Below are 20,529 nucleotides of genomic sequence, written 5' to 3' on the forward strand. Positions count from 1 at the left end.
TGAGTTTTTATCCCGGTTAGTACACTTTTACTTTGAAAATTCCGACAGGAAGTGTCTCTATCCCGTTTTCCGGCGGTGATGCTGTGTCTGTCCGGGCTTTGGAGGATGCAGCAGGGCCGGAGAAGGAAGATCGGGAGGTGAAAGACGGCGAAAAGCATGATCGGAAGGGATGAGGAGCGGAAAGCCTGCCTTTGTTTTTGTGCTTTCGGTCGTTTGACGTGAAAATGAGGCGAAAAGCCGAAGGCCTTGTTCGTTTATTGCTTCCCCGGAACTCTCCGTGACACCCAGTTCTGGTTAGGGATGATGACCAGCGTTTCTTGCTCGTCTCGGTCGTCATTGTAACGGATAAACCGAAGCAGAGCACAGCGTGCCGTGTCATGGGTTTCGTCTTCCATTTCATCATCGCCACCACCTCCATTCTCCCGCGTCGCTTCTGACAGGAAATCAAGTTAAACGTCATCGCGAACATCACAACATGAAGTCGTCGAGATTCCAGCCTCGCTCCTTGCCGCTTTTTGTGGCGTGGTCGATCCTGTGTCACTTCGGTTACGGTCAGTCCGTCCCGGACGCCCCGGGCCTTCCTGTCGCCATCCGCGTCCCTCTTAGCCAAGGAGCTCGCTCCGAGCAACCGCCGCCTCCGGCCGGGAGGTTGGGTGGTCGCAGGCGGAGAGGAGTGACAGCAAGTGGCGTCAGCTTCGTGGACATGCTCGATAACCTGCGTGGGAAATCAGGCCAGGGATATTATGTGGAGATGGCGGTGGGATCTCCTCCGCAAAAGGTAACAATCAGTATTTGCTAATACTGGGTACAGGGATCTAAATATCGATTTTGTCGATATCATAGTAGTGTCGACGTGTTGTTCAAGTGTATATTTATATACAAACTCAGGGGTCACGTTTTAGGGCCAAAAGCTGTTATTATGTTGCAGTATTGGCTTCCATTAGCCTCAAACAGGTGCATATAATGAGTGTAGATTACATACATTACATTTTCTTATATGGTTTTGTGGCTGTGTATGAGCTCCCATAAATTCGATAAAAACTACATTTTGGTCCCAGAGACTTGCTCGAGAACTAGTTAGTTTTTAAAAATGATTATTTTATCATTTTCAGTTGGAAGTTGTCATTCGCCATGATGTGAAATTCTCATAATGCTCCTCCATAAGCTTATGGATATTAGATTTAGGAATTCTATCAGTTGACCTCCCATTCTGTCATAGAAGGTTCAATTTCCCAGGATATTGCTGTTTTTCGCTTTATCTACACTGTAGTTAAAGGTCTCAAACATGCGGCCTGCGGGCCAAAGGTGGCCCGCAGGACACTAGTTTGAGGCCCCCGCCTTGATATGAAAGTTTAATGTTTAGTGCGGCCCGCGCAAGTTTGATATGGATGCTGTATGGTATCATGTACCCAGAAATATTATTACGTTTGATTTATGTTAAAGGTTAAATAACTGTTAATAGTTATCCTCCCTATCCGTGTGGAAGTGGTAAGTTTTTGGCTATTTAAGTTGAAAGGAAATAACTTGAAGGCTACCGTTTAGGTGGCTAGCTCTCTAGTTTGCGAGTTAGCATGTGTCTCAAGACCCTGCAGTTACACAATATGTTGTAAATAAAAAGAGTATAAATGTGACTATAGTCGTGTTTTGTCATGTCTACAGGGCTATAATAATGCTTATTAATTTTAATCTGAAAAAAATAATTTGTCTACCCACCAACTATATGTGCTTTCTTAAGTTTTTATTATTTGCCCTTTTATTATTATTATTATATATATTTATTTATTACTGATTGATTGATTTTCTAACATTAAACTTTCATATCAAGGCAGGGGCCTCAAACTAGTGTCCTGTGGGCGACATTTGGCCCACGGGCCGCGTGTTTGAGACCCCTGCCCTATTGCGTTGCTTTGTGTGTAGTTCTTCTTGACACCAGTACTAGGACGTGCGCTTGAATACCCTCTAGTGGCTCAAATGTGACATGACACGATGATCTTTGATTGACAATCTTAATGATAATGTTTTCTTTTTTTAATAATGTGGAAATTATCGAATACCGGTCAATAATTAGTAGCTGCGTGGGGCGGAATGGCTCCTCCCTTCTTGATGACGCCCATTTATACATATATCCTTTTTCCTACATTAATGGCATATATTTTTTTTTTAGTTGAGCGAGGTGTGTGTGTCTATTAAAACAACAATTCATGCCTCAATCATGAGTGTGAAGGAAAATACTACAGTATATTACAAATGCATACCCGATCTGTACACCAACATTGACAGGGGTCATCTTCATCTTCAGCGACTGTTTTGTCTAACTATGCAAAATGTGATACTCACATGGAGATGTACATGTAGACTAGGATCAAGAGACTGAAAGTTAAACGGGTAACCTGAGTGGTGGAGGGTTCGATTAGTGACGGACAGGGGAAGGACATTTAAGGCAACAGGAAACTCAGCTGAGGACGCGACAAGATAGCACTCTCTCCGATGCTCTTGTTATGTTATCTGCGTGGCAGCATTTTTGAAACAGCGATTTGTGGGTCTCACTCTATCGTGGTGACGTACTTGGCATGTGAGCGTATTCGTGATGATCATGTATTCGCTCTGTTTCTCTGCGCACACTAGTTGAACATCCTGGTGGATACAGGAAGCAGTAACTTTGCAGTTGGGGCGGCCGCTCACCCATTCCTGCGCCGATACTACCATCGCTCCCTGTGAGTACCGACAACATCAGCAGTTGCAGTTATGTACACATTTAGAATATATCAAATATAATAATATAATAATACATAGTATATTATATATAGACTGCACGGTGGATGAGTGGTTAACGCGCAGACCTCACAGCTAGGAGACCCGAGTTTGATTCCACCCTCGGCAATCTCTGTGTGGAGTTTGCATGTTCTCCCCGTGCATGCGTGGGTTTTCTCCGGGTACTCCGGTTTCCTCCCACATTCCAAAAACATGCTAGGTTAATTAGCGACTCCAAATTGTCCATAGGTATGAATGTGAGTGTGAATGGTTGTTTGTCTATATGTGCCCTGGGATTGGCTGGCCACCAGTCCAGGGTGTACCCCGCCTCTCGCCCGAAAACAGCTGGGATAGGCTCCAGCACCCCCTGCGACCCTCGTGAGGATAAGTGCTAGCAATTGAATGAATACTCCAGTTGAAAAACTGCAATAATTTCAATTTTACGCTGTTGGATCTTAAGGAGGTTCTAAGTAGGGATTCAAAATGCAAAAAGAAACCAAAAAAAATTCATTCATTCATTTTCTACCGCTTTTTCCTCACGAGGGTCGCGGGGGGTGCTGGAGCCTATCCCAGCTGTCTTCGGCCGAGAGGCGGGGTACACCCTGGACTGGTGGCCAGCCAATCCCAGGGCACATATAGACAAACAACCATTCACACTCACATTCATACCTATGGACAATTTGGAGTCGCTAATTAACCTAGCATGTTTTTGGAATGTGGGAGGAAACCGGAGTACCCGGAGAAAACCCGGGGAGAACATGCAAACTCCACACAGAGATGCCCGAGGGTGGAATTGAACCCTGGTCTCCTAGCTGTGAGGTCTGCGCACTAACCACTAAAAAAATTGAGTAAGCAATTTACTGCAAACAGCCATGAAAGCGAAATAGTCTACTGATCCGCTGATACAATCCATGCTCTTGCTGAACCCGTGCATCCATCTTGTGTCCATTCCCAGGTCAGCGTCTTACCGTGACCTTGGAAGGAGCGTGTATGTTCCGTACACACAGGGCCGATGGGAAGGCGAGTTGGGCACCGATTTGGTCTCTGTCCCGCATGGTCTTAACGCCACACTTCGTGCCAACATTGCTGCAATCACCCAGTCTGATCGCTTCTTCATCAACGGATCCAACTGGGAGGGAATCCTGGGACTGGCCTATGCTGACATAGCGCGGGTATCGTCATAAAATCACACTGTAGTACTACAACTTTATTGTGAATTGTTCTAGTTATTTCTGTTCCATGTTTTTTTTTTTTCGTCTCCAGCCTGACGAAAGATTGGAGCCCTTCTTTGACTCCCTGGTTCGCCAGACGCCCGTCCCAAACCTTTTCTCTCTCCAGCTGTGTGGAGCCGGCTTCACCCAAAACTACTCGCTGGGCAGTGCCGCTGTCGGAGGCAGCATGGTAAGACGTGACACCGTTTCATCCAAGCCAACGGAGCACAAACTTTGACGATGCCACGCAGATCATCGGAGGTGTGGATCCATCCCTCTATGTGGGAGAGCTGTGGTATACGCCCATCCGTAGGGAGTGGTACTATGAGGTGATTATTGTGCGTATTGAAGTCAATGGACAGGATCTGAACATGGACTGTAAGGAGGTAAGCAAGGCTTGAAGCATGAATGGCAGCATAAAATGGAGAGAATAGTATTTGGTAAATATTTGTCATGTATTTGTTCTTTACAGTACAACTATGATAAGAGCATTGTGGACAGCGGTACCACCAATCTTCGACTGCCAAGAAAAGTCTTCCAGGCTGCAGTGAAGGCCATTGAAGCAGCTTCCTCAGTCAGTCACATTTCATGTGTACATCAAGTAAATAGATAAAATTAGCGGGCAATTCTTGAGTTCAGCATTACCTTTTTAAATAATATATACGTATATATATGAAATTTCAAGTGCTATTGTGTCTCACCGTAGTGTTCATCTCTCACATGTACCACAAAAAGCATGTCAAGCTCAGTCGTCCTTCTTTGTTTCAGACGGAACAATTCCCCTCCGGGTTCTGGCTTGGCGAGCAGTTGGTATGTTGGCAGGCTGGCACCACGCCCTGGCACATCTTCCCAGTCATCTCCCTTTATCTGATGAGTGAAAACCGAAACCAGTCCTTCAGAATCTCCATCCTTCCCCAGGTAATGGTAACGGTAATGGTAATGGTAATGGTAATGGTAATGGTAATGGTTTTATTTCATTTGAACATGCATCAGATTACAATTGAGTGCATCCCATAATCAGTTCCCAGTTCCACATGTCCAAAAGGAGTAGGAAGAAGCAAAGCTTATTAAATCCTACCCCTCCATCTGGTACTTTTACAATCAGTAACTGTTACATTTGTTCACTTCCTGTTTTCCATAATACAGTTTAAAGTTTTTTTTTTCTTTTTTTTTTTTTAAACAATGTACCTCGTACCAAGTAGGAGGTGATATGAGCATCCAATGCCATAATGGGTACCATAGTAAGTGTCAATATTAATAATTTAATTTAATTTTATTTTATTTTATTTTATTTTATTTTATTTTATTTTATTTTATTTTATTTTATTTTATTTTATTTTATTTTATTTTATTTTATTTTATTTTATTTTATTTTATTTTATTTTATTTTTGTCCTGTACCGAAGTACGAGGTGATATGACCATCCAATGACATAATGGGTACCATAGTATGAATTATCCTTACTGACCTTTTTTGCAGTACATTTAGCGAGTAGAAAGTACATTTAGCGAGTAATGACTGGTAAAACCTGGTCAACCATTTGTGACTTAGGTTTACTTTCACTTCACTCTTCACTTTCCTTTTCCTTGACTCACTTCCATGATCATTTTGCATTGGTGTGATGTTACACCATGGAATATAACCATGGAATACACATAAGAGTATGGCTACGCCACCCTTGACATATTTTCCTTTCTGGTATACAGCAGTACCTACGGCCAGTGGAGGACGTAGCTTCGGCTCAGGAGGACTGTTACAAGTTTGCTGTGTCCCCATCAAGCACTGGGACGGTGATGGGCGCGGTCATCATGGAAGGATTTTATGTGGTATTTGACCGAGAGAAGAGACGAATTGGCTTTGCTGTCAGTACCTGTCATGGTGAGTAAAACTGGATGAAGTCCTAGCAGGAGGGTACGGAGGGGCAGAAGCGAGCCACGTGTTTAAAAATAGACATCTTTATGGGCGGAGCAATTACTCATGGATTTATGACATTTGCTGCCATTAGCATTGCTGCCATTGCATTTATGCCATTAGATTATTTCATCCTAATCAATGTCATTCTGCCATTTTCAGTTCATGATGAGTTCCGCACAGCCTCAGTGGAAGGCCCGTTCCACGGCATCGACCTGGAGGACTGTGGCTACAACATCCCCCAGACAGACGAGTCCACACTCATGACTATTGCCTACATCATGGCGGGTATCTGTGCTCTCTTCATGCTGCCACTGTGTCTCATGGTGTGCCAGTGGCGCTTTGCTCGCTGCCTTCACCCACAAGGGGACTTTTCTGACGACATATCACTTCTAAAGTGAACCGGTGAACTGGATAACTGACTCGTTAGAATCGTGGCGGAATGGAATTGTATGACGTTGCAAAGTGTGCAGGAATATAGTGAATACTCTCTAAGGTGCTCTGAGATTACACCGACTCCATCTGACGCTCACTTTTGTTACCAGGATTCCATTTCTGGTGTCATTTTCAGCCCCCATAGCGTAGCTGGTGTTCATGGCGACTGTGCCATTGCTCAAAACTGGAGGCTATTGGTGTGGCAAATGTAAAAAAAAAAAAAAAAAAAAGAAGATGCTCCAATTAGGACAAAACTAAAACCTGAACTATGAGTGCTTCAAATAAGATTGAGGAGAAAACTAAATAATATGAGTAAGGTTATGTACTTATGCAGATCAGTGTTAAGATACACAGGTTATCTTGAAAAAAGAGAAGAAACTTTATATATAACTAAACAATTACATTATATAACTATTATTATAAAGAATTTATTAAAAACAAGAAGTATTTATTACTCCAGATAAAATGCTTCAGTGCTCCATGAAAAGGAAATGATTAAAAATGTGTCAAAGTGATTTGACCTGGGTGTTTACAGTCTAGGAAGCCATAATTGACATTATTCATGATGGCATGATTAATGTTAATGTGTGGTCCTGGTGTTGTTTTTAGAGCTACTGTTATTGTTATTACAAAAGGGATGATGATCTATTAAAAGATATTACTTTGCAAACTCCACCAAAGAATTCTTAATGCAAACTATGTAAGCATAAAAGGTCAAATTCTATCAAATGTATTTGTTTTTGCTCGATGTGAAACTGAAAACTACTGAACACTATACGTATCAGATGTCACTCCTTGTACTGTAAGCTTAAATATATCTATTGTACATCAAATTTATTTGACAGATTATCAGTTTGTGACAAAGTACACACAAACACATGATTATTATTATTATTATTGCATTGTTGCACATGTTACCATCACATTAAATGTTACCAATCTATTACCTACAGGGCTTCTTTCAATGACGCGGAAACAGACTAACTCAATGCTGGATATCTCTTAAGAGGACTATATACAGAACACTATGCTTGGAAAAGGAAACCAGCACAAAATGTTCTACACATTAAAACCACAGCGTAACTCCACTAGCTGTAAATAGAGAAACTGAACCGTGTCTTTGTCTGCCAGACACATGTGGTACTGTTGTTCAAATAAAGTACATGTTCTGACTGTACTATACAATGTATTATTTATTTAATATATTTTCTTCCACTAAAACATAATCATGACAAGAAGTGTATGTGCAGGTACAGTATGTGATAAGCTCGAAACATATGCAAACGTTTGAAATGAATATACAAAGTATTAAAAGTGGTCATGATATATTTTAATCATTTAAATGAACGTGTTGTGACGTCATCATTCAAATACATGTTACCCCCTGAATGTGTCCTATCTCTTTGTGTAAGTGCATGTCTTTAATTGTATTTTTTAAGATTCAAACTGTAGTCATTCCATCGTAATTTGCATTTATTTTTGCGTGATGATGTTGTAGTTGCTCGAAATTCTGAAATTTTATTCACATAATAGAAGATCAGGACTGGTCAGATTTTGGTGTTAGAAAGAAAGTAGTTCCGGCAAACTGGTGGGGTCATAAAAGTAAAAAATTTAGCTTCTTACAACAATATGCGTTCAAAACAAACATCACTCGGTGTTAGTTTCTCTCACTGTGCGATGCCGCCTGTCCTTTATTGTATGTGTTTTTCAATGTTTACATACATTAGATTGAAGACCGCTGCGACGCAAGAGCTAGCAAGAGCACTGAAAAACAACAGTGGGCATGCGGAATTGTTGTGTGTATTGAAGTGGGGACGGCACATTTAAAAAAAAATATTAATATATATATTAAATATATTAAAATTTATAACATTTTACAACACGGCGCAACTTTAACCAAATAGAACCAGCTACGAAAAGAAAACTACATTTTTAAAACTTAAGCATATTGACGTACACGGTCACGTGCCGGGTGACGTCATACGCACAGGTCGCGACCCGTTTATTGCGGAAGTGACAACAAACATTTCGACAGAATCACGGGAGAAAATTAACTGAATTTTCAAGGTGGGTGACGAAAAAGCGGTTACATTACTTATTATAAATAGACTCTTTTATTCTGACCAAAGGCAAAAAAATAACGTTTTGGCGAACGTACTACATTAGCAGCACTACTGTTTTGCTAGGCTATACTGATCAACTTCGCAGTTACAGTTGAAAGGCTAGTGTTTAGAAGTGTTTTTAAGTGTTTTTAAAGCTTTTTAAAGCTTTTCAGTGTCAGGTATGTGTATACCTAACGTGTCTTACGAGCGAAACAAAAATACACCTGTCGGCTAAACACAGAGCGACATTCGTTTCATTAATTAACCGCAAGACCATTTTACAGTGTCAACAGTACGTTACATACTGTATTATGCACGTATAACCATATCCGGTATATGGTTGTATACGTGTTTGTTTGCGATGCCTGATATTTTTAATTTAAAAGTGTGCTGTGGCTTGCTTCGTCACAATCAAATAATATGATGAAAGATCTGAGTTACTGCATTCTATACCCCAAAGGTCAAATTTTCATGTACTATATAAGCAATATAATCTGAATATAATATCATCTGTTTTGTACCGCTTGTTTTGGGGGGTTTTCTTAACCGATAAGGTCATACAAACGACCATTTATCAGTACATATTTAGTACTAAAGTTTTTAATTTTATCCTCCACAGTGACTCCCACAGACTATAGTGGGGCAAGATCTGAATGCAGAAGACCTTCAGTTACCAGGACCTTTTATATTCTTTCTTGTTGTCTCACATCCAGGTTGGTGTTCAGATGAGGAAGGTTCACCTTATTTTGCGATGGCGCCTCCCCATTTTTCCACATTCCTTTTCCTTCTTTTTCTCTCCTTTTTTGCTGTTTTGCTTCTGACCCATTTGCCTTCCGTCGCCCCGTCATCCCCCTTACCCCAATCACCTTCATCACCTTCCTGTGGCCCAGGTCAGTCTTGGGCTGTCCTGCTCCACGCTGAACCACATCATGAAGATGAAAGTGGCGAACAGAGATATTTGAAACTGGATATGATTGCAAACCAGGTACTGTGCTTTATTAAACGCTTAGTGGCTTGGTGTTTATTGTTCCCTTATCTTCAGGTAGACAGTCACCTGACTGAATTGCTGCTAATAAATTAACAAATTTAGTTCAGAGCATAAATAGAACAGCTTGGTGAGTAAAGGTTCAGACAACTCCTGATGCTAATAATGAAAAGGTTTGCACACCCCTACACAAAGGCAATGTTAGCTAACTGTTGTCTGTAATACTATTGATTTATTTCATGAAACTGCAGTAATACTGTCACATACAGTCTTTGCACATGTATCAAAATGAAATAGTCACTTCCTATTTTATTCTTTACCACTTCCTCTGCCATCAATGTTGTGTCATTGTTTTAAGCCGCAGACAAAAATAAGTTGTGCTCTGCCGTTCCAGGTGGCAGAACAGGCTGGCCTGCACAACCACGGCCAGATTGGACAGTTAGAAGGCCACTATTTGCTGTGTTCTTCTCAGCCTCCTCACGTTCAGAGAACGCATGCATCAGATGTTCTCGCAACCCACCCCGATGTCCTTTGGTACTCTCAGGAGAGGGTTCTCAGCCGCTCCAAAAGATCCATGGCCTTCAATGACCCAAGATACCCCAAACAGTGGCACCTGGTAAGGTTGCAGGAAAGGGTTGTACAGTACAATGTTCTGTATATCGTGTTGCAAGTTGATGTACATATTAAAATTAAGTTAAAATGTATAAAAAGTCATAAAAAAACAGACACATCCTCCAAATGACATTATCCATGTTGACTTTCTTTTTCCTTGTGTTGAAGCATAATGACGTCAATAAGGCTATGGACATCAACGTAACAGGAGTGTGGGAGCGTAACATCACCGGCCAAGGTGTGACAGTGGTGGTGGTTGATGACGGCGTACAACACACCCATCAAGACATAAAACCCAATTATGTGAGTCATCGACATTTAGTGAGCAAGAATAATGTATCAATGCCAACAAATAATTACCTTCAAGATGTACATCAAGCATCAAGGAAGGTGCATTTATTATTTCCAATATTGTCTTAGTTGATTTCAGTCTATTGAAATTAAAATCTTTGATGTAGTTTTCCTGCGTACAGCAAAAAGCATTATAATTTTTTCCTTTATGTGTTTGTGCATGACAGTACACTGAGCAATTTAAATGAAATGTTGTGTCACCTAAATATTGAAGATCTTTTTTTTTTTTTTTTTTACACACAAATTAATTTATTGATTTTGTGTTAAGAGTCCAGAGGGCAGCTATGACCTGAACTCTAATGATCCGGACCCCATGCCCCACCCAGATGTGCACAGCGACAATCACCACGGGACTCGATGTGCGGGTGAGATCGCTGCTGTCCCAAACAACAGCTTTTGCGCTGTGGGCGTGGCGTATGGCAGTAAAGTGGCAGGTAAGATTTTATTTCTTTTGTGGTTATTTCTTGCTCCCAATGATGTAGGTTGAGTGAGATATAAGTCATTTGGGCTGAAACATCCATCTTTTATATCCCCAGGTATCAGGGTCCTGGATGGCCCACTGACAGATAGCCTGGAAGCCATAGCCTTCAACAAACACTACCAAGTCAACGACATCTACAGCTGCAGGTAACGCACTCTGCCTGTGTGACTCTCTTTTGTATTTTTGGTAGTAAATCCATGTCTAGAATATTGTGAAAGGCTGATGTGCATTGTGGTCTTTTAGTTGGGGCCCTGATGATGATGGACACACTGTGGATGGACCTCATCACTTGGGAAAGGTGAGAGACACTTGTAGTACAGTGAAGAAAATAAGTATTTGAACACCCTGCTATTTTGCTATTTCTCCCACTTAGAAATCATGGAGGGGTCTGAAATTTTCATCGTAGGTGCATGTCCACTGTGAGAAAGATAAACTAAAAAGAAAAATCCAGAAATCACAATGCATGATTTTTTAACAATTTATTTGTGTGATACAGCTGCTAATAAGTATTTGAACACCTGAGAAAATGAATGTTAATATTTGGTACAGTAGCCTTTGTTTGCTATTACAGAGGTCAAACGTTTCCTGTAGTTTTTCACCAGGTTTGCACACACTGCAGGAGGGATCTTGGCCCACTCCTCCACACAGATCTTCTCTAGATCAGTCAGGTTTCTGGGCTGTCGCTGAGAAACACGGAGTTTGAGCTCCCTCCAAAGATTTTCGATTGGGTTCAGGTCTGGAGACTGGCTGGGCCATGCTAGAACCTTGATATGCTTCTTACGGAGCCACTCCTTGGTTTTCCTGGCTGTGTGCTTCGGGTCGTTGTCGTGTTGGAAGACCCAGCCACGACCCATCTTCAATGCTCTGACAGAGGGAAGGAGGTTGTTCCCCAAAATCTCACAATACACGGCCCCAGTCATCCTCTCTTTAATGCAGTGCACTCGTCCTGTCCCATGTGCAGAAAAACACCCCCAAAGCATGATGCTACCACCCCCATGCTTCACAGTAGGGATGGTGTTCTTCGGATTGTACTCTTCATTCTTCTTCCTCCAAACACGCTTATTGGAATTATGACCAAAAAGTTCTATTTTGGTCTCATCTGACCATAAAACTTTCTCCCATGACTCCTCTGTATCATCCAAATGGTCATATGCAAACTTAAGACGGGCCTTGACATGTGCTGGTTTAAGCAGGGGAACCTTTCGTGCCATGCATGATTTCACATCATGACGTCTTAGTGTATTACCTACAGTAACCTTGGAAACGGTGGTCCCAGCTCTTTTCAGGTCATTGACCAAGTCCTGTCGTGTAGTTCTGGGCTGATTCCTCACCTTTCTTAGAATCATTGAGACCCCACGAGGTGATATCTTGCATGGGGCTCCACTCCGATTGAGATTGACCGTCATGTTTAGCTTCTTCCATTTTCTAATGATAGCTCCAACAGTGGACCTTTTTTCACCAAGCTGCTTGGTAATTGCTCCGTAGCCCTTTCCAGCCTTGTGGAGGTGTACAATTTTGTCTCTGGTGTCTTTGGACAGCTCTTTGGTCTTCGCCATGTTACAAGTTAAAGTCTTACTGATTGTATGGGGTGGACAGGTGTCTTTATGCAGCTAACGACCTCAAACAGGTGCATCTGATTCAGGATGATACATGGAGTGCAGGTGGACTTCTAATGGGCAGACTAACAGGTCTTTCAGGGTCAGAATTCTAGATGATACACAGGTGTTCAAATACTTATTTGCAGCTGTATCACACAAATAAATTGTTAAAAAATCATGCATTGTGATTTCTGGATTTTTCTTTTTAGTTTATCTCTCTCACAGTGGACATGCACCTACGATGAAAATTTCAGACCCCTCCATGATTTCTAAGTGGGAGAAATAGCAAAATAGCAGGGTGTTCAAATACTTATTTTCTTCACTGTATCTAGACCAGGGGTCTCAAACACGTGGCCCGCGGGTTAAATGTGGCCCGCAGGACACTAGTTTGAGGCCCCCGCCTTGATATGAAAGTTTAATGTTTGATATGGATGCTGTATGGTATCATGTACCCAGAAAAAATTATTATGTTTGATTAATGTTCATGTTAAAGGTTAAATAACTGTTAATAGTTATCCTCCCTATCCGTGTGGAAGTGGTAAGTTTTTGGCTATTTAAGTTGAAAGGAAATAACTTGAAGGCTACCGTTTAGGTCGCTAGCTCTCTAGTTTGCGAGCATGTCTCTCAAGACCCTGCAATTGCGCAATATGTTGTAAATAAAAAGAGTATAAATGTGACTATAGTCGTGTTTTGTCATGTCTACAGGGCTCTAATAATGCTTTGTTCATTTTAATCAGAAAAAAAATAATTTGTCTACCCACCAACTATATGTGCTTTCTTAAGTTTTTATTATTTGCTGTTTTATTATTATTATTATTATTATATTTATATTTTTCATCTTCTTTGGTGCAAATAAAAAGTAAGATATTTGAGAACAGTGGAATGTTTTATCAGGGCTTTTCTTGTAGAAAATTGGAACCAAAACAAAGTTTTTTCATGTTTCTGTTTTTAATAAATGCGTTTTTTTTTGGGTTTTTTTTTTTTTGGAAAATCTGATGCGGCCCAGTCTCGCCCAGACCCTAGCTCCAGTGGCCCCCAAGTAAATTGAGTTTGAGACCCCTGATCTAGACTGATTATCACTCCCATTTAATCTATATGAAGTATCAAGTATCAGATTTGTACGTGTCCCCGGGCACCACACCTTTTGTCTTGACTAATGTAGTGTTTGAATAGTGTGCTTTTGTTTATACTTTAATAACTGTAAAGAATGCCATACAGTATTCTTATTTATACAGTTTCTGTACAGTTACTGACAATTAGATGGAAAAATGATTGGTCTTAGAGGTGTGACTGTATCTGAAAGGTAAAAGAGGAGGATGTCTGATAAATTTGCCGCAGTGTGGACCAGTAGAGGGCAGTACATCCCAGCAGATTGCATACACTGGTATCCAAACTTTTTCTAGTGAGGTCCACATACTAAAAAAAAAGAAAGTCTGCAAGTGCTACTTTGATATTTAGTATAAAAAGTATGGGTATCACAAGATCTCACAAGATTAAAACGTGACAAGATGTTTTCATTCAGAAAAAAAGTGAAGTAAAATACTAACTTGAACTTGAACTTGAACTCCACAGGCTGCGCTCCAGCATGGCGTCATTGCCGGAAGACGTGGCTTTGGCAGCATCTTTGTGGTCGCCAGTGGAAACGGAGGTCAATACAACGACAACTGCAACTATGACGGATACGCCAACTCCATCTATACCATCACTATCGGTATGATTGGGTCTCAAGTGTGCAACTTTGCATTAGCTTAGACGCATCCATGACTAATTGTTTATCCACTGTGCACGATGCAGGGGCTGTTGACGAGAATGGCAGGATGCCCTTTTACGCAGAAGAGTGTGCATCCATGCTGGCTGTCACTTTCAGCAGCGGTGGGAACAAGATGAGGAGCATTGTAGGTCACATGAAGTGCTTTCATTTTGTTTGATCATTTTGTGGGCCAGTTCTCATCAAATGGCAACTGTTGTGTTGTGAAAACGAACGAGTAGACTAGTAGATTTGACACATGATTATATTCCTCTTTAAATGAACAACTGTCCGAAACACCAATAGCTAAAACAAGTTGAGGATGTTGTGTGTTTTAGGTAAGAAATTATGTTTCTAATTAGACTATACAACATTCTAGATAATAGTCCAGTGACTGTACATACAAATTGCATCATCAATCAGTAGTAGTTTTACTATTTATTATAAGAAACTATTTTTTATCTGTTACCATGAAAGTTGTTGACGGGGTAATTGGCCTTTAGTAGCTACATACTTTTATTTGGAGCTGTTTGTCACTTGTCACTATGGAAACGGCTCGCACCAGGAATATCATTGCCTCGGGGAAAAGAGCTTTGGCGGAATCGCCTCTCTCTGGAGAACGCTGATGCACAAGTTGACCAGAGTGTGCTTGTAGGCCAAGTGTTTGCAAACCCACAAGTAGAAATATCGATGGTTAAATTATGTCATTGCAGAAAGACATGACTGCATCTACACCCTCACTCTCAGCTGCTCGGCTGGACGTTATCGGTCTAACTAAATGTACAGCAGACTCAGAAAGCGATAATGCTAAAGTGTAAACATACATGCAACAGTGATTAGCTTCCTGAACCCTTGAGTGGTGCTTGAACAGCTGTCCAGAAAAATCCCTTCTGCTTTCTGTGTGTTAATTGAAAGTGTTGAAAAGTCCTCCCTCTATTTGCTACAAAAGCGCTTTGAGCTTTTGAAGTAGCTGCTAATGACCTGGATGGTCTGTGGCGCGCATACGTACGTACTCCTGCATTTCTTCTGTTTGGTCTCCGAGCAGGACGGCTACAACCTCAACACTGTTTATACCATACAAGGACCTCAACGGTGGTATAGCATCCTCTCAAGCCATCTGTCTCCTATAGGTGACATCAGACTGGTCTATGCAACAGGGGACCGGCTGTACAGAGGGCCACACTGGCACGTCAGCTGCTGCCCCCCTGGCGGCCGGAATGGTGGCTCTCATGCTGCAGGTCCGACCGTGTCTTAGCTGGCGGGACATCCAGCACATCATTAGCTTCACTGCCACCAAGGTAAACCTTAAATGAGCATGTAGTAGGTAGTATGTGTTGTGCATTTACATAATAGTTTGAATTAAAATGCATTAAAACACATTTGATATGACTTAGCTGATGTATATGGACATTATACATTAAAATACTCTTTCTGCTTTTATCTGAATTGAACATTGTCATAACAGTGTGACAACAGTTCAGACTGGAGGGTGAACGGAGCAGGTTTCCATCACAGCCATCAGCATGGTTTTGGTCTTCTCAATGCATGGAAACTCGTTAATGCTGCCAAGGTATACACAAGTTACATACACAAGTCGCATACAGACAAATCAGAGAGCAGGTTCACAGCCACGGGGCGGCTGAGGGCCGGTGAACCAATACACAAACGAGCGCACACGATTGCTCCACGACAGTTACATTTGACGACTGTAAAATCAATCACAGAGCTCCAAAAGATTTAGATATAGAAAGGGCATTTAGATATAGAAAGGGCATGCTGTTGTATCAATAAGATAATGTGATAAGACTATATAGGTTGTTGTGATATGGCATAGTAAAAAATACAATGTAATAAAATGCACTTGACCTTAGGCTCGGGTGCGCCCTGAAATAATGGCACAGGAAACACTGAACAGTAATTAAGATATCCGTTCAATTGAGTTAATGTATACATATATTTTTGTTCTGCCCCGATGAGATGTTTACTCTGTCGTGCCTTACAGATATGGGAGTCTGTGCCATTTCTGGTGTCCTATCAGAGCTCAGTAAAAGAGGAGAAAGTGTCCATTCCGATCTATCCCATGGATCTGGTTCACACGTGGACAGGTAACGTTTCTGTGTGGCAGCTCCTTTCTCTCAGCTCTGCATTCAACAGTTAACTACTACAATGTAGCGACTATGCAGCCACCACCCTCCTCTCCCTCCTCCCTTTTCCTCAGTCAGTCTGGGCCTCCATATTAGGTAATGTTCTTCTGTTTGTGTTTGGCTGCGTCCACACTGAAATACTTGGCGACATGTCTCCTCTGCATTGCCACGGACTGTAGATGTACTCTCTCTATTTGCAATACAGGTTGCTCGTTTTTTTGCATTGTGCACTTTTGACATGGCACAAATTTGATTGTGTCTGCTTTTTCACACACAGTTTGGTGCTTGTGGTGACGTCATCAGAGCAGAAATATTTCCTTTTCTTCATCTCACTTCCTCTCTCCCCTCAGCTGCCTTCCCATTTTGCCCGCCTCTTAGTGTTCAGGCCCACTGCCCGGATGCGTGTTCAGATATTCAATATTGAATATCTTGGATACTTTAGGCTTTTGCCTTTACTCTATAATTTGTCAAATTCAATCATTTCATCCAAGTTAGACCTTTCATTTGTCCTCAAGTCATCCACTCCTGCATTTGTTTACATTTACTGTGTTCCATCATCCTTAAATTTTCTAGATCTTCCCATTAACTCATCATCTTCACCTCTGTTTACACTCCTCACTGTATCCATCCACGTCCCTCCCAGGCCCTAAGATGTTTGCAGCCTTACATGGGCAAATAGCACATTGGCTCATTAGTCGTAGTTCAGACAATACAAAGGGATTGTCTCATTGGGAATCTTGGTTGGGACGACCTATGGAGGAAGAGGTGAGGAGTCATTTAAAAAAAATGACTCCAAATTGTCCATAGGTATGAAAGTGAGTGTGAATGGTTGTTTGTCTAAATGTGCCCTGTGATTGGCTGGCCACCAGTCCAGGGTGTACCCCACCTCTCACCCGAAGACAGCTGGGATAGGCTCCAGCACCCCCCCTTGTGAGGATAAGCGGTAAAAAATGAATGAATGAATGAAATACACAGGCTCCAGCATACCCCCGCGACCCTAAAGAGGATAATCGCCATAAAAATGTATGTTTTTCCTACAGAGAAACTGTGTTGTTGTAAAACATTTTCCTGGTCGTGTATAAAAAATCACGATGTTTTTGTGGGTTTTGTTTTTCCTGTACTATGGAATACCGTAACTCTTGTCTGTGTCTCTCCCCGCTCAGTCACTGCTGCTGATCTGGAACAGTCTGGGATGCAGACGCTGGAGCATGTAGCTGTCACGGTGACGATAACCCACCCTTGCCGCGGCAACCTGGAGATCGTGTTGTTCTGTCCTAGCGGTATTCCATCAGTCATCGGGGCTCGCCGGGCTGTTGACAGGTTAATCCTCATCTTTCTCTACGCTCACATATTTTTTTTTTTGATGCATCCAAGTCATACTTGTGGTTTGCCTCTTCTTCTTCTTTCGCACACAGAGACTCTGCAGGCTACCAGGACTGGACCTTCTCTACTGTGCGTTGCTGGGGGGAGGAGGCGCAAGGCCAGTACCACCTCAAGATATCCGACCATAGTAAGATAAAATGACAACACATAAAGTCTATTTATGTTGGTCTTTGTAATGTTAATTGGTCTACTAATTCATCTGTCAATGTAGAGGAGCCATCATCACGGCAGTGTGCCAGTGTGGGGGAGTTACGGCAGTGGAAGTTGACTCTGTATGGGTCTTCTATGACCTTCAAGGAGGTCAAAGACAGGCAGAGGTAGGACCTTGAATGGATTTCTTATCAGTTCAAATTGGCAAGATTGATGGAAGTTTGTGCAAAAAAACACAACTCAATGAATTGGAACAAAGTTACTGGTGTAAGTTAAATTAAAACCATTGTAACGGATGCCAACCAGCCAGTGTGGCTGTGAGAGTCAATGTTGAAGAGCCATGCTAACTCGCAAACTAGAGAGCTAGCGACCTAAACGGTAGCCTTCAAGTTATTTCCTTTCAACTTAAATAGCCAAAAACTTACCACTTCCACATGGATAGGGAGGATTACTATTAACAGTTATTTAACCTTTACATAACCTTACATGATACCATACAGCATCCATATCAAACTTGCGCGGGCCGCACTAACATTAAACATTTCATATCAAGGCGGGGGCCTCAAACTAGTGTCCTGCGGGCCACATTTGGCCTGCGGGCCGCATGTTTGAGACCCCTGGTCTATACCGTACCAGGAGTGTCCATTGTGAAAATAATAACAGCAGCATGGAAAAATCTGTAAGAATAAAGTTAATAACTAAGAAAAAAGGTGTTGCAATTTTACGACAATAACGTAAAGTTGGCTGGGATAGGCTCCAGCTTGCCTAGTGAATTTAAAAGAAGTAGAATGTTTGGTCAATGTGTGGTATGTATGGATGAACAAACAGTCATTGATGCCTGAAGTAGCCTGTTTATTCTATTCTATCTATTGATTAGAGCATCGAAAATGAGGGATTTTTAATGAGTTATTTAACCTTTAACATGAACATTAATCAAATGTAATACTTTTTTCTGGGTACATGATACCATACAGCATCCATATCAAACTTGCGCGGGCCGCAATAAACATTCAACTTTCATATCAAGGCGGGGGCCTCAAACTAGTGTCCTGCGGGCCACATTTGGCCCGCGGACCGCGTGTTTGAGACCTCTGTTCTAATGTATTCATATATGTATTCTCATGTACCATCCACATAATCTTCCACAAAACAGGGGTTTATGTGTCAGCCATTACATTTTGGTGCTGTTGAAGACTTTAGGCGTGAATTAGCATGAATTAGCATTGATGAAGTTTTACTAAGCTTTACTACTGTACGTCCAATCAATGACAGGCTGGTGGAGGAGGCCATGAGTGGCAAATACCTGGACAGCAACTTCTCCCTGCCTTGTCCCCCAGGCCTTGATATTCCGGCAGAGATTATCAGCCCATTCACCTCCAACAGCCTCAAGGTATGGTGCCTCAAAAAAAAAAAAAAAACGTTTAGGCCACAACTAGTCACTAGTCACAAGGAAATGTTAAAATTGTTTATTTTCCTTTCATCGATCCTTTCCTGCAGTTTCTGCTGTTGCTCGGCTGCTTTGCTTTGTTCTGGTCTCTCTACTACATACTGGAGGCCACCATGGCCCACCTGGACCTCAGAGGCCTCCTGTGTCAGTCCTGGAGGCACCGAGGCCACAAAGTCAGGAGGTTGCGTCGAGGGAGAGGAGTGGAGGAGGCGTTGAAAGAGGACGAGTTTGGAGACGACGAGGAGACGAACGTTCGGGTGGAGCTGCATGCGCTGCTGGACTCCGGGGCCAAGGCGCCACTCACCAATGGAGGGATGCCGGCAACATAGCGATGAGCCTGAAGGTGGGTCTGAAGTGCTCCTTGGATTTCTCAGGCATTCCTCGCACCCACTTTACTCCAGTGTGGTAATGACGGGTGAAGGAACAAATTACAGAAGAACTTGATTGAAAGAATAAGACGCGGGTGTTCCTGTGCACTTGACAGAAAGCGTGTAGGATTTTTAACAAAGTTGATGCTTCCGGAAGGAAGAGCTACGTGTCATCTGGGGTGGTCAAACCAAGATAAACATAATATATGCACTTTACAGAAGCGTGCTGTGTGTGTGTGAGTGTGAGAGTGTTGTGGAAATGACTGTGAGCAAGGTCTTCCGCTAAAGTGTCCTCAATTCAGAATTCAACTGTGGTACTGCTATATTTTAGGAAAAATATATTTTTGACATGGCAAACTGCATTTGACATAAAGCTGCGGGATTTTTACCCGTGGCGAAGCAACTACTGGAAAAAAAAAAAACTTGACATTCATTTTGACATTGAAATGTGGAATAGTACTGTATATTTTTATTCAAGTGTCACAAATATATGCCTTATACATTTTATATAATTTATGCTGGCTCTAAAATCGTGTTTATTGCTTTTATACAAAACATTCTCATTGGACTGTAGTACAGTTAAAGAGAAGAGTTGGAAGTTGTGTTTTGCTGTGCAAGTCACATGAACAAATGATAATAAAGGACTTGATGGAATATCTGGCGTTTGGAACGTATTCACACTAATATTCTGCCCCTTTTATGTTGCTAAATGAGGTAATGAACCACATTTTTGTTCTCATTAGATTCAGGTAGTAAGATATGATTTAAAATATGTTGGAAAATAAAGAGAGTCATCCCCATGATTTACTGTCGGTATTTTAGTAGCATAAAATATAAATATATATAAAAAAAA

At 41.7% G+C, this 20,529-nt stretch overlaps 2 protein-coding genes across 3 annotated transcripts; both read left to right on the top strand.

Annotated features, from left to right (window-relative positions):
* Window positions 1–60: 60 nt before the first annotated feature.
* Window positions 61–7,697, top strand: bace1 (beta-secretase 1). The gene is made up of 9 exons (XM_078793047.1): window positions 61–778; window positions 2,626–2,714; window positions 3,707–3,923; window positions 4,015–4,152; window positions 4,214–4,348; window positions 4,435–4,536; window positions 4,731–4,880; window positions 5,669–5,840; window positions 6,036–7,697. The coding sequence occupies exons 1-9, from the start codon at window positions 476–478 to the stop codon at window positions 6,272–6,274; spliced, it is 1,545 nt and encodes a 514-aa protein (XP_078649173.1). The 5' UTR covers window positions 61–475; the 3' UTR covers window positions 6,275–7,697.
* A 246-nt stretch (window positions 7,698–7,943) lies between these two features.
* On the top strand, window positions 7,944–20,330 carry pcsk7 (proprotein convertase subtilisin/kexin type 7). Of its 2 annotated transcripts, none has more exons than XM_078793048.1 (17): window positions 7,944–7,964; window positions 9,124–9,395; window positions 9,790–10,011; window positions 10,176–10,310; window positions 10,627–10,792; window positions 10,895–10,985; window positions 11,083–11,137; window positions 14,010–14,148; window positions 14,232–14,332; window positions 15,315–15,482; window positions 15,650–15,754; window positions 16,187–16,289; window positions 17,492–17,648; window positions 17,744–17,838; window positions 17,923–18,028; window positions 19,134–19,251; window positions 19,359–20,330. In XM_078793048.1, the coding sequence occupies exons 2-17, from the start codon at window positions 9,162–9,164 to the stop codon at window positions 19,635–19,637; spliced, it is 2,274 nt and encodes a 757-aa protein (XP_078649174.1). In that variant the 5' UTR covers window positions 7,944–7,964; window positions 9,124–9,161; the 3' UTR covers window positions 19,638–20,330. The 2 variants fall into 2 exon arrangements, with proteins under 2 accessions (XP_078649174.1, XP_057936910.2); XM_058080927.2 differs by lacking the exon at window positions 7,944–7,964 and adding an exon at window positions 8,273–8,375.
* Window positions 20,331–20,529: the final 199 nt, after the last annotated feature.

This window comes from Doryrhamphus excisus, linkage group LG8 (genome assembly GCF_037039965.1).
Source record: "Doryrhamphus excisus strain RoL-2023G ecotype Guam linkage group LG8, RoL_Dexc_Guam_v1.1, whole genome shotgun sequence".
Taxonomy (NCBI): Eukaryota; Metazoa; Chordata; class Actinopteri; order Syngnathiformes; family Syngnathidae; genus Doryrhamphus; species Doryrhamphus excisus.